Source organism: Marmota marmota, unplaced genomic scaffold, assembly GCF_001458135.2.
Source record: "Marmota marmota marmota unplaced genomic scaffold, marMar, whole genome shotgun sequence".
Taxonomy (NCBI): Eukaryota; Metazoa; Chordata; class Mammalia; order Rodentia; family Sciuridae; genus Marmota; species Marmota marmota.
Genome location: NW_025999853.1, coordinates 10360338 through 10373910, shown reverse-complemented (window position 1 = coordinate 10373910; position 13573 = coordinate 10360338). Strand labels below are relative to the sequence as shown.

General features: G+C 34.3%; 1 protein-coding gene across 1 annotated transcript in view; it reads right to left on the bottom strand.

The window, feature by feature from the left end:
* The window catches only part of Slc5a8 (solute carrier family 5 member 8), a 45653-nt gene that overhangs the window by 22147 nt on the left and 9933 nt on the right, over window positions 1-13573 (bottom strand). Inside the window, exons 4-7 of the mRNA XM_015482872.2 lie at window positions 9072-9139; window positions 7954-8108; window positions 5882-6022; window positions 2888-3017 (exon numbers count right to left, since the gene is read on the bottom strand). Of these exons, the coding sequence (XP_015338358.1) occupies window positions 2888-3017; window positions 5882-6022; window positions 7954-8108; window positions 9072-9139 (494 nt within the window). The remainder of the gene's footprint in view (window positions 1-2887; window positions 3018-5881; window positions 6023-7953; window positions 8109-9071; window positions 9140-13573) is intronic.

Sequence of the window (13573 nt, the reverse complement as noted above, 5' to 3'; positions counted from 1 at the left end):
ATTTCTACAAGAAATGCCGTTGGGATTTTGATTGGCATTGCATTAAACCTATAGAGAACTTTTGGTAATATCGCCATTTTGATGATGTTAGTTCTGCCTATCCATGAACAGGGTATATTTTTCCATCTTCTAAGATCTTCTTCTATTTCTCTCTTTAGGGTTCTGTAGTTTTCATCGTATAAATCTTTCACCTCTTTTGTTAGGTTGATTCCCAAGTTTTTTTTTTTTTTGAGGATATTGTGAATGGGGTATTTTTCCTCATTTCCATTTCAGAAGTTTTGTCTCTGTTATACAGAAATGCCTTTGATTTATGCGTGTTGATTTTATATCCTGCCACTTTGCTGAATTCATTTATTAGTTCTAGTAGTTTCTTTGTAGACCCTTTTGGGTCTTCTAGGTATAGAATCATGTCTGCCGCAAATAGTGATAAGTTCTTCAATAGTGATAAGTTCTTCTTTTCCTATTTTTATGCCTTTGATTTCTTTCGTCTGTCTAATTGGTAAGAGCCATTCTTAAGGAAACATTTTACACATATCTGTGTTTAAGAAAGTAGCATCCTCTTTGTTTGGTACCTCAAGGCTATTTAATGAACTTCAGTCACTGCTCAAGACTAAAGACCAAATTTGACTTGCACATAGTGATGGGTAGAGTGTGACATCAGGAAATCTCTGAAATGTGTTCTTTACAGAGTTATTGATACCAAGTGCTTTCTGATAATGTAAATGTTTAAAATAAATATTAAATAAGGATGGGCAGGTATATGACTTTAAGACTATATTTATTACTTGGCCATCTTTCTGAAAAATTACTTTTTTAATCAAAAGAGTCCTGAGTGGACAATTTGATAGAAAGTATGCTTCATTTGCATTGAGCCTTTATTGATTACTTGTCCCACAGTGAAGAATAGAAGTCATGCTCTGTCTTATCAGCTTCTACAGCCTCTATGGTTTCTTTTAGCAACAATGTATGGATGGGAGATGGAAGACCTTTCTCCACTATTGAAAAGATCTCTGTTATTTTAGAAATACTTTCTTCACCTTCTCTGAAGCTTATAAATTCTTTACTCTCAAAAAAAAGAAAGAAAGAAAAAGATAGAACTTCTTCCCAAATGAAATCAAGACCCAATTTTCCCAAGATACTTTTAAAAGTTTAACTTTAAATAGTATTCCATCATTAGCAAAAGTAAAATATCTATCATTAGTATCATAATGAGGTCCAAAATTTTTTACCTTATGATCAATTTCCCCCAAAAAATAACCAGTATGATTCCTTCATACTCTGAATGACTCCCTCAGGTATAGGTAGAATCAATGAGATAAGGTTGCTAGGCAAGAAAATAGTAAAATTATATCTAGACACTAGCTGTGCTTGCCTGGGCTGTGTACCATCAGTGTAGTGGAGACATATCTTTGCACTTCTGAGGATAACATTTGATCTGATCATCCACTGACTCTGTCTAATTAGTATTGTGTCCTCAGTGAATGTCCTCGTTGAATTCATTCTTAACTAACAACACAGTACTAGAAGCATCTATTGTGGTGGTGGTGGTGGGAGGGGTGGTCTCAGCAAGAGTTCTCTAGATGCAAGAAGCAAGATGCTTTGAATATAGTGTATAACAAGGAGTCTCAAAAGTAAGATGTTCTGGAGTTTTTTTGTTTGTTTGTTTTTGTTTTGTTTTATTTTGTTTCTTGCCCCAGGGTAAGGGAAATACATATTGAAAACATTCTTTAAATCCTTGTTTGTCTTAATGATACAAACCATAGATGATAAATACTTACAAAAATCAAAAAGTTCTTGATTTGAAAGAATATAACAAAAAAGTGCCTCCATCTTCAGGGTATATGAGAACTTCAGAGGGAATGTTTATCAAACAGATCAAGTTAAAATGGGGTTGAGACATGGAGCTTCAAGAAGCTGTCATTTAATCATCCCACAAAGATTTATTTTTCTTGAAGTAAATAAAGCATTTGCATCCACAAAAAATTGAGTCTTGTTTTCATCCTATGAGGCCCCTGGATGCTGGATGTATAAGCAAGTCTTAGTAATTTTGGCAAGAACACAGGCTTTTTGGAGTCAGGTACTCTCGAGTTTGAATTCTAGCTACACTCTTTGAAAGACAATGCATGGCACAGAGGTTCACAGGACTCCAGTGGCAGCCTGTCTGGGTTTGAATCCTGGCTCCAGATTTACGAGATAGTTACTTTAACTCCTCTCTACCTTAGTTTCCTCATCTTTGAAAGGGAGATAATCATAGTCCCTAACTCAGAGCACAGCTGTGAAAATAATAAAAAAATTAAAATTTATATAAAGCACCCGTGATGGTACCTGGCCCATGGTATCTGCTAAGCACTCCTAGTTATTCTTATTTATTAGCCTCTCTGAAATTCATTTTATCATCTATAAAATTAGGATTACAGGCTTGTGAGAATTAAATGAAGCATGAAAAACTCTGGACACAGAATCTCATTAAATAGTTAGTACTCAACCCATGTTTACTTACGAGATCTGTTTCTCTTTGATTTAAAAACCAGAAGATAAATTGTTTATAAGTGAGCAATCTAACATCTCCCACCAAATGTTCCACAGGACCACAGTTTGTATATAGACTTTTTTTCAACTATGTTTACATTTCTACTCCTAGCCCTGAGTTATTTCTATTTAACACCTGGCCTGAAATTTTTCCAGGTATTTCAACATTTTAATGTTAGATACAGCACTCTTCATTTTTGCTCTATCTGCTAAAATACATTTTGGCCAAATGCTTTTGAAATATGGTAAAACTGTGCACATTTGCTCTTTCCTATGAAGACAAGGACTCTTCCTCCCCCTGACAGATATGCTTTTATAATGTCTCTAATGCATGTGTGAAGAAGACATGGCGTCAAACCTGGTCTGCTGCAGACACTTTCTTGGCTGTCCAAGGGTCACAGTCATGGTACCTGGAATACAGGGCAAGCCCACAAAATACTGAGCAGACGAGGATTATCCAGAGTCCCACAAGATTGATGTAGAGAGACCTAAAGAAAGGAAAACAAAGCCTCAAATTGAAATTGTAATTTCTATTCCCAAGATTAAGAAAACTGTTGCTCTAACAGGAGAGAGCTTCAAGATAATATTCAACAAATGTACATTAATTTTGGGTTACCAAATTACACTTTTAAAAGTCTAGTCTAATCTTCTGCTTCAACATATATCTGGAAATATTTATAACAGTTGATGTTTTCCATTGAATGAGAGTTGCCTCTTGGTTGGAATTCCACGGTCATTGGTAGCTTTATAATGGTATCTAATTATACTAGTTTGGATCCTCATGTCATGAAGTAAGTATTTTAATAGGCAACAGAGCAGTAAATGTTACTCATTTTCCCTTTAAAAGTAATGTAATTATAAACTACTAAGTATGGTTAGCATTTATATAGCTACTCACCAAACTTGTTTCAAAGTAGTTCACAAGACTGCCCATTTAAGTATGAAAGAAAACCTTGTATTCCCTGAACAGGTTCTTCCCAAGTCAAGTTCAGCATTATAACTTTTACTGCATGCTCCAGGAGAGTTTATACCCAGCCCTGAGCATACACTGGCTCTGCATATGGGATCTTGAACAAGTAACCTAGACTCTGTGATCCTTAGATTCTTCCCTTACATCTGGAGATATACTGCCCCTGTCACAGAGCTACAAGATTAAACAAAACAGTATATTTCATATAGCACAATACTTGGCATATAATAAATACTTGTTAAATGGTGGTTATAGCTATTATTGGTGTAAATGTCATTGAATGCTTTGTCTTAATAATCAGTTGACTAGTAAGTATTTCTCTCCTCAAGGTGGCTATGTTATCTTTCCCAATGGGTCTGGAATGGAAAATATCATGAACTACCTTAGCCTGAAAATAAGTATGTGCCTCAAAATCATGCCTCCTTCTCTAAAGGGAGCCTGTATCCAATAACTAGAGGATTCAGAGGTTTAAAGGCCCAGTTCCCTCACTCTTAACTTGGGACCAATCTGAAGTCCCCAGGACCAGAGCTCCCCTTGTGGCCTCTACTGAGACTGCATTACAGTCTACCCTCTCCCTCTGGCCAATCCTGCTTCCTAAGCCTTCCCTTATATAAGTTGTGGCTCCCTAATAAACTCTTGCCGTGTTAACTTTCATCTCAGAGTCTGCTTCCTAGAGAACCCACGCTGCAATAGGTACCAAGCAACAGATTGCTAGCTTTTTCCTTTAAATTCACTAGTTTCACCATTTTTCTTTTTTGTCTAAAAAGTGCAAGTAACTGCATCTTATCTCCAATTCATCAAAATTATACTCACTCTAATGTTCAAACACCTCCCTCACTCATATCTGAGTTCAAAGCTGCTAGAACAAAATTATTTTATTAAACTTTAATAGTATTCAAATAGCTTGATTATCCACGTTATTGTCCCTTATCAATCAACAGCAGTAGGCCTAGGCAGCAGTATTAGAAATCAGTGGAAACGGGTCTCCTGGGATCAGATAGTCTTCTTGTTTAGGAGACTTATTGGGTTATCTGAAGGAACTTGATTCAGTTATAAAATTTGTTTCATATTCTAAAAGAAACCAAAGAGGAAAAACTTCCTTGGCTGTCCAAGAAAGTGCACAATTATACTTAATAATTGACATAAATAATTGATACAATTACTTTAGGAGCAACCTTGGCTTTAACACAGATTAGAAGTCCAACAGACTATCATATCTATATATAAATTACATTATTTCAAGACTTAAAATGTCAGAATTCCTAAGCTCACCTTTGAGGAATTCCATATCCAGTTATTAAATCCACATTTACATAGACCTTTCATTGTGGAGTTTTCCAAAGACTTAGATAATTTCTAAACCAATTGACTCTGAAAAATTGACTCCTTTGAGTAAAATAGAATTGCCAGGTTTTTGTCCCACTACCCCAACTACCCTGTGCTTTTAATCTATTTGGAATTTTTAGGTCCCTAAATGCATGTAAGCAAGTCAATCTTATTTGCCAACATGGGGAATGAGGGTCACCAACCTGATCTGAGGCCAGCTACCATCTTACAGTCTTTGCTCTAGCTAAGATGGGCTTAAGAGACCCTGGCCCTGCTGGCCTTACTACCCTGTGCTTTTGTCCAAATCCCCCCATCAACCTGTAACACCTTCCCACTCTTCTCCACCTGCCCAGATTATGATCATCCATTCTGCCAAGTCAACAGGAATCTCCACCCACCCTCTGCCTTCACATTAAAACAGCTGAAGTAGAAAAAGGAATTAACACTTACTAGACCCCACCATACATGTGCCAAGCACAGTATTTTTAAAAACTTTCCATGAGAAGTATGGTATTTCTTACATTCGTTTCATAAAATTAGAAACTGAGACTCAGAGAGAATAAGTAATTTTTCTAGGATCATTCAAGCAGTCAACAATTCGAGAAGGGTTATAAAGTCATGACTGAGCTTGAAAATAAAATATAAGTTACCATATATATACTTTGGAACATTTCTTTTGTTATATTATTTCATGGAACTATTATATCTCTCTAATATTATTTCATTTTTATATACTTGATATTAGGTTCCCTTATGACAAGGGCCATATATTTATATTTTATTCCCTATACATCCTTATAGAAATGGATGCATAAGAACTGATTATTTATTTGATAAAGCTTGTTTTACTTAATAATTGACATAAATACTTTCAAATATCTAATTTTAAACCTACAGTACCACTTTGTTCTGCTTGATCCTTTTGTAATCAAGTATATAATTTATCTCCTGGAATTTCATGACACTTAAGATTTAAACTTGAGCTAAATTTGACTTATGAAATGAGTTCCCACAATTAATAGTTATTAATGATTCATACACCACAGTTTGGCTTACAGCTTTGCCTGGAATCTGCTTTTACAGGAAATGTATCTCTGTACTTGTGACTGGTTGGTACCGTAGATGCTGGTCCATGTGAAAGTCCCTCCTATAATAATTGTCCAGAACGTGTGTCTTTGCAGAGGGTTAGGATTAAAGCTAAATGAAAAGAAGCAGAAAACAAAGCTGAACTATTGACAAAGGACTAAAGAAAATCTTTCTAGAATATTTTTGGAATCATATATCTCTAGACATACCAAGGATGTACAAATTTATTAAGTAATATAAAAGATAGAAATATTTCTAACTTAAATTCCATGAAATAAAAATTGTTGTTTTAAGAGATTTGGAAATTCAAGATAGGATTATAGAGAAATGAATATTCTGATCATTCTGAGCATTTAGATAAGTTTTTCTCCCATGGTCTTAGTAAACTATTGTAAATGAAGTGTGCCATACTGCAATCACAGGAGAGAGACAGACAGAGAGAGAGGTATTCCTAAGTGCACCACAGCAATAAATATAGTACTGAAGTGAACACAAAACTAACAGATTTTGTGTATATAATTCCTTTTTTTGTACATGTACAGTCATAGTTTTAGTTTATATTCATGCTCAAGAAATAGTTTAAAGATTTTCACTTGCTAAAACTAACATGTCCTTATAATCATATTTTCTTAAACTATTGTGTGCACAAGCTAAATATTAATAGTTTAGAACTACTTAATGACATGTACATAAGTCCAAAATGTTGTTATAAAGAAAGCTTAACCTGGGACTGGGATTTTGGTTCAGTGGTAGAGTACTTGCCTAGCATGTGTGGGGCACTGAATTCTATACTCAGCATCACATATAAATAAATAAAGATCCATCACCAACTAATAATTCTGTGATTTTCATCCTTTTCTTCATTCATCTCAGAGCGACATTTTGTCCACCATGTTCTCAAAACAATTCAGAATAAGAAGGAAAACACTTGAGAATTCTGAATTACAATAGGGCTTTTCATTATTACTTAATGGTTGGCAATCTTCCAAGTTAAGGTCACAAAAACATCTAATTTTATTTTTAAAAATATCATATTGAGGGCTGGTGCTGTGTGGCTTAGCTCCTGGCATCCATTCCCCCTCTTCTGGTGAGCACAACCCAGGTTTACTTTGGGGAAACTCTCAGTTCTCCATTGTAGTCTAAATGGCTATCTGTCAGTCAAAATAGCCATTGTTTTGATTTCATTTGGGTTGAAATATCTTCATTTTCTTCATTCCATGATTTTTATTCATGTGTGTATGTGTGCTTCTGGGGATCAAACCTAGGGCCTTGCACATGCTATGCAACTGTTCTGCCACTGAGCTATAACCAGCCCTTTAAAAATATTTTTGAAACAAAGTCTCACAAAGTTGTCCAAGATATCCTTAACTTGCAACCCTCTTGCCTCGGTCGGCCAGGTAACTAGAATTATAGGCATGTGCCACTGCACCTGGCTTCCACTTTTTTTTTTTAAACAACATAGCTGTTTAAGACATATTATATCCTGTGCTACACTGTCACTTGAGGCATCAGCCAAAACTTTTCTAGTTGATTTTCAGAAATAATATACAGGGGCACATACCTAAAATAATAATGTATAGTAATAATATGTCATATTAACATACTACATATTGCCAAGGTAATTCAAAAGAGAAATCCTTGGCAATGTTTGAAATGAAGAATGATCAAAAAGGAATCGCTGCCTTTAAGTATTTGTCTCCCAAGAGACATTCTTTTCTTATTTTTCCAATATCTTTTCCCTTATCACCTTATTTCACTTTTCAACCTGTTCCAGACTTTGGTTGTCTGCAAGAAAATAATTTCTTTTTTCTTTTCAGGAGGAAGTATTATCCTAACACCAGGCAACTAAGAGCCATATGACTACTTTAACCACCTATAAAGCTGGTGGGATCCTCACACATTTACTCACCAGTTTCAACTTGCTGCATCAAATCATTAGTTGTTTGTTAGCTTGCTTTCTAACATAAACCTACTATTTCAATAAAGGGAAAACAAAAGGTATATTCTGTTAACTGTTAACCAAGAGGTAAATAGCAACTTACTTCCAGAAGTTTAATCTTCCACCATTATGGGCATCATTTAAAATCCCATTGATGCCACCTTGAATCACTGCAGACTGTATAATCACAGATGCAAATCCAGCTATCATGATTCCAACTTGAAAAACATCTGTCCAGATAACTGCTTTAAGACCACCCTTCAAGGGAAAAGTGTATTGGGATTAATGCTTCTGTAAAATATCATTAAGTGTCTACGTACTTATACACTGTGCTGTACAAAAGTGAAGCAAATATGGATCATGAACAAGAAATGCACTCAAGAGAGATGATCAGGTTGGGAGAATCTTTAAAATTAAGGAGCTATTTAAGCCAAGCTTTCAGGCATAAGCACAGGCAAAGATAGAAAGTTCTCCCAGTACAGAAAATAGCTTGGGCAAAAGCATAGACTGACCAGCATACTACATGGCCTGTGAATGTGGGGAGATATGTATTTTAGAATGGAGTGAAGTGGCATGGGCAGATTGTTAGGAAGCAAATTCAGAGTTGAATTGCATAAGTCAACATTGTGGAATTTATCCTATAAGCAGGGCTGATTTCCAATCAGTATGCACCCATATTGGTTGTTGAAATACTAAAATCTTTTTTTCACAAGCCTTTCTAGCTCCTATGACCTGAGCTTCATAAGCCCCTGCCTGAGGACCACATCTTCTACAATATCCAACAACTAAAGGGTTGATACCTAGAATACCAAGATCCCATAAGATTTGTACCAGTGCTAAGGATCAGCACCTCTGCTAATTCCAGTGTCCTACCATAAAGTTTTTTTTTACATATTTTGTCACTCTTCCCTATGGACAATGGTAAGTTATCATAGTTTTCTGTGCTGAGAAAAGCTAAAACTTAATAGCAGTAAGGAAAATCAGGAGATAATAGGAACCAATGCCACAGGTCATATGAAAGAAAAAATTTTCAGTTTAATCCATGTTCTACAAAGAATCAAATTTTACCCCAAGCCAATGTTTCTTACCAAAGTTAGACTGTGGTACTCAGGAACAAAAGAGTAAGTATGAACAACCAGATTGCAGTACACAACTACTAGAAATTTCAATTTTGCAAATCAAGTAAGTAGATTAAAAGGGGAAATAATATATTTGACATACCAGCGTGCAGTAGAATGTGCAGACCACCCCAGTTGCCACTACCGCACCCCACAGATCAAATCCTGTGACTGTAGAAGAAAAGAGCATGCATACATAACTGAAATATGCATAACAACACTTCTCAAAAATTATCATGGAGGAACATGATCTCACTGACTGAGAACCTACCTCTATACCCACTTGCCTAAAACTATAAAAAAAAAATCTCATGTCACACAAATTATATTTGATGAGTTAATGGACATGGTTGTAAATTCTACTCTCAGACACCATACCCAGATCCAACATTTGCTAAATTTAATATGTAGAAAAGCATGTATGTTGTATCTAATCTAAGAAACTGATTCTGTGAAGTAGCTGTTCAGACTGAAAGGGGTCAAGATATTTACTATCTTTCCCCAGTAGATGTGGTTCAGATAGACATATGATTTTGCCAATCCTTGAAAGATACATGCTTATTAAAATGGGACTTAGATGGAGAAAAGTATATATAGTTTGATCCTATTTATCTGAGAAGTGAAGTCTTTGTTACATTTTTTAAATGGAAGGATAAATCTAAAACAAACAGAAAAATTAGCTACCAATGAGAGAGGAAGGAAACTGGATAGAGGAGACAGGAATATAAATAAATTTGACTTCTCTGAACATATTTTGGTGTGTAGATATAACTTTAGAACTGCATACATATTCTATATAATTATTAAAAACTGAAATTAAAAAATAAACTCCTTCAAAGTGAGAACAAAATGAAATAAACTGAACCTAGTTGTATATCAAGTTTGTGGCATAAACACACAAGACTTTAAAACACAGTAATTTTTATAAATCCCTTCTGGGACACAAACTACAAAGAACAAAATTTTAACCATTTTTTCCATCATATTATTAGTTACAATATTGGAATTTCTATTAATCCTCAATAGTTCTCAACTTTGCACAATAAAATCACCGAAGGAAATTTGTAAATCCCAATGACTGGGTCACTCAATAGGCCAATTAACTCAGAATTCTGGGGATAGAAACCCAGGGATAAATATTTTTAAAAGCTCCCCAAGAGTGTGCCCAATGCACAATCAAGGTTGAGAAATCAAGAGATAACCTGAAGAGGCCTCTTCTAAAAAAAATTGGGACAGTATCAGCATCTATAATAATACCAATCCATAATGGTATGAAATAACATCCAATATTTAAGTCATAAATTCATAATGATAATATTTTTTAAATCTAAGCCCTTAGGAGGATAGTAGGAAACCAATTTATTGTATTTATTTATTTTGGGATGTTGGGATTGAACCTAGGACCTTGTACATGCTAAGTATGTGTTCTACCATTGAGCTATACCCTCAGCCCTGCAGCTTATTAATTTTAAAATTGATAAGCAAGTAATAAGACATTTTTCTGCCTTTCCTGTACAAACTATTTTTCAGAATAACCCAATAAAAACCAAGATAGTTTATCTTTAGAGAAGTGTTTCTTTTAATTAATAAAGAAGAAATAATAGAATTAAAATGTCCCATTTTATAAGCCTTAATTAACTAATAAAACTATAGTTTATATACATTACCTAGGAAATATTTTCAAAAGGTTGCACTGCAGTCTAAAATGCAGTCTGAAATCTAACTACTACTATTTACAAGAAAAGCCAAGGACTTGAGAAACATTAAACCTGATGTGTAAGCAATCAGTAAAATAAAAATCCTGGAAAACTTGATAGAACAAATAACATAGTTTCTGCAAAAGATAAATATCAAGGGGATAAAAAAAGATGAAGTAGGTTATTAATTAGAGAGACTTGAAAAAGAGCTTCATACTCTATTCAGTAAAAACTGACAGAATGGGAGAAATAGAAAAATCAGTAGCTATATTTCTAAATTTGAAGTGATTGACAGAACAAGTTTTCAAAAATCTGCCAAGATACAGAATATTTGAAGAACATTATTAACCAACAATCACACAATATACATATTCTTTTCAGGAGCACATGGAATGACAGAAAGAGAAACCATATCTTGAGCCATAAAGCAAATTTCAATACATTCCAAAGGAATAAAATCATAATAGTTCTCTCACTAAAACAGCATTAATTTAGAAATCCATAACAAAATAATACATTATAAAATTTCCAAGTATTTGAAAATCAAGCAACACATTTCTTAATAATTCATTGATAAATTGTAAGAGGAATTAGAAAATACTTTTAACTGAATGATACAATAAGAATGTAAGCCTTAAAAATCTGTGGGATGCAGACAAAGCACTGCTTAAAAAGAATGCAAACTTTAAATTGTTCACATTATAAAATAGGAAAATTTTTAAATCAGTGACATAAATTTCTACCTTAGGAAGCTAGAAAAGCTAAAATTGAAATAAGCAAAAGAAAAAATATATCCATAAAAATGATTTAAAATGTATCTTAACAGTCACAGGAATAATTAGAATGGCCATTACAAAATATATAAGCAAGGATAAAAAGAGGATATTCCAGACAATTTAGTGACAACTAAGTTGGTAAATTAGAAAGATGGATGGATTTTCTAAAAAACACAATTTATCAAACTTTATTCCTAAGAATTAGGAAGCATTAATAACTATATTTAATAAAAAAATAGAATCCATAAATCAAAATCTTTCCACAGAAACCAATAAACATCAGGCCCAGATGCCTTCTCTGTAAACTCTATAAAGCATTTAAGAAAGAAATACACAACTTTATACAAATTCATTCAAAAAATATAGGAAGGAGCCAGTCATGGAGGTGCATGCCTGTAATCCCAATGGCTTGGGAGGCTGAGGCAGGAGAATCTCAAGTTCAAAGCCAATCTCAGCAAAAATGAGGCTATTAAGCAACTCAGCAAGACCCCATCTCTAAATAAAAATACAAAACAGCGTTGGGGGTGTGGCTCAGTGGTTGAGTTCCTCTGAGTTCAATACCTGGTACCATCCCCAAAAAATATATAAGAGGGAACACTTCCCAACTCATTTATGAAGCTAATATAGCTGATACAAAAATCTGACAAAGAGGGCCGGGGTTGTGGCTCAGCGGTGGACTGCTTGCCTAGTAAGTGCAAGGCCCTGGGTTCGATCCTCAGCACCACATAAAGATAAATTGTATTGTGTCCAACTTCAACTAAACAAACAAACAAAAATCTGACAAAGACATTATGGGAAAAGGAAACTTCAGAGTTCTCATGAACTCTAAAAATCCTTAACAAAATATTAGCAAATTGAATTCAGTAATATGTAAAAGGGACAATACCTTATGATCAAGTGTGGTTTATCCCAAGAAGGCAAAACTGATTTAACAATCAAAAGTTAATCAATGTAACTTCCAACATTAACAGTGCAGTAAAAAAAAGGAAGAGAACTACGATGCAGAAAGATTAGAAAATAAGTAAAAGTGTCTCTATACATGAACAACATAAAAATCCTAAGAGATCCCAGCAGCTTGGAAGGCTGGAGAGAAGTATTTGAAGTTTAGATCCAGCCTCAGCAATTTAGCAAGGCCCTAAGCCACTTAGTGAGACCCTGTCTCAAAAATCAGAAAATTTTAAAAAGGGCTGAGGATGTGGCTCAGTGGTTAAGCACCCCTGAGTTTCATTCCCTGGTATCAAAGAAAAAAAAAGAAAGAAAAAGAAAAAGAAAGAAAGAAACAGCAGCAAAAGAAATCCTAAGGGATCTCCACAGATGAACTTGAATTTAAAAGTAAATTTGGCAAGTTCTTATGATAGACCATAAAAATCAACTGCCTTTTTATATAATTGCAATAAATAGTTGAAAATTATATTATGAAGCATACTATTTGTAATAGTATAAGAATCAGTTACCTAGGAATAAATCTGAAAACTATGCCCAAGACCTAAATATCAAAAACTACAAAACATTACTGCAAGAAATTTTAAAAGACCTAAGTAAATTGTTGGATCACCATATAACCTATTGAAAGAATGTCTGCTTCTGTCAAGTGTCAGTTCAAGTTTTCTGTCCATCTTTTACTAGATTATTTGTCATTTTAAATTCATGAGCCAATAAGCTCAACAACAGTAGTCATCAGGAAAAATACAAATTAAAACTACAATACAATAACATATAATACCTACTAGAATGGCTAAAATGAAAAAAAAAATTAATTCCAAATGTTTGCAAGTAGGTTGAATGACTGAAATTCTCACATAGTGTGGAATGGGATATAAAATGGTACAAACATTTGGAAAGCTATTTGTCAATTTCTCCTAAATTTCATACATATACCTAACCTGAGTTGGGTCAGAATAGATGTATGTTTAACTTTACACCACTTTCACGTATTTCTTTTCCAATAGGAATGAAAATAGATGTCTAAAAACAAAACAAAACACACACACACACACACACACACACACTCACACAAGCACACGCCCCACACACAGTGCCAGAATGTTCTTGGCATCCTTAAAACTGGAAACAATCAGATGTCCATCAGTGGGGGAGTAAATAAACAGATTTTGGTAGATGAAATACCACTA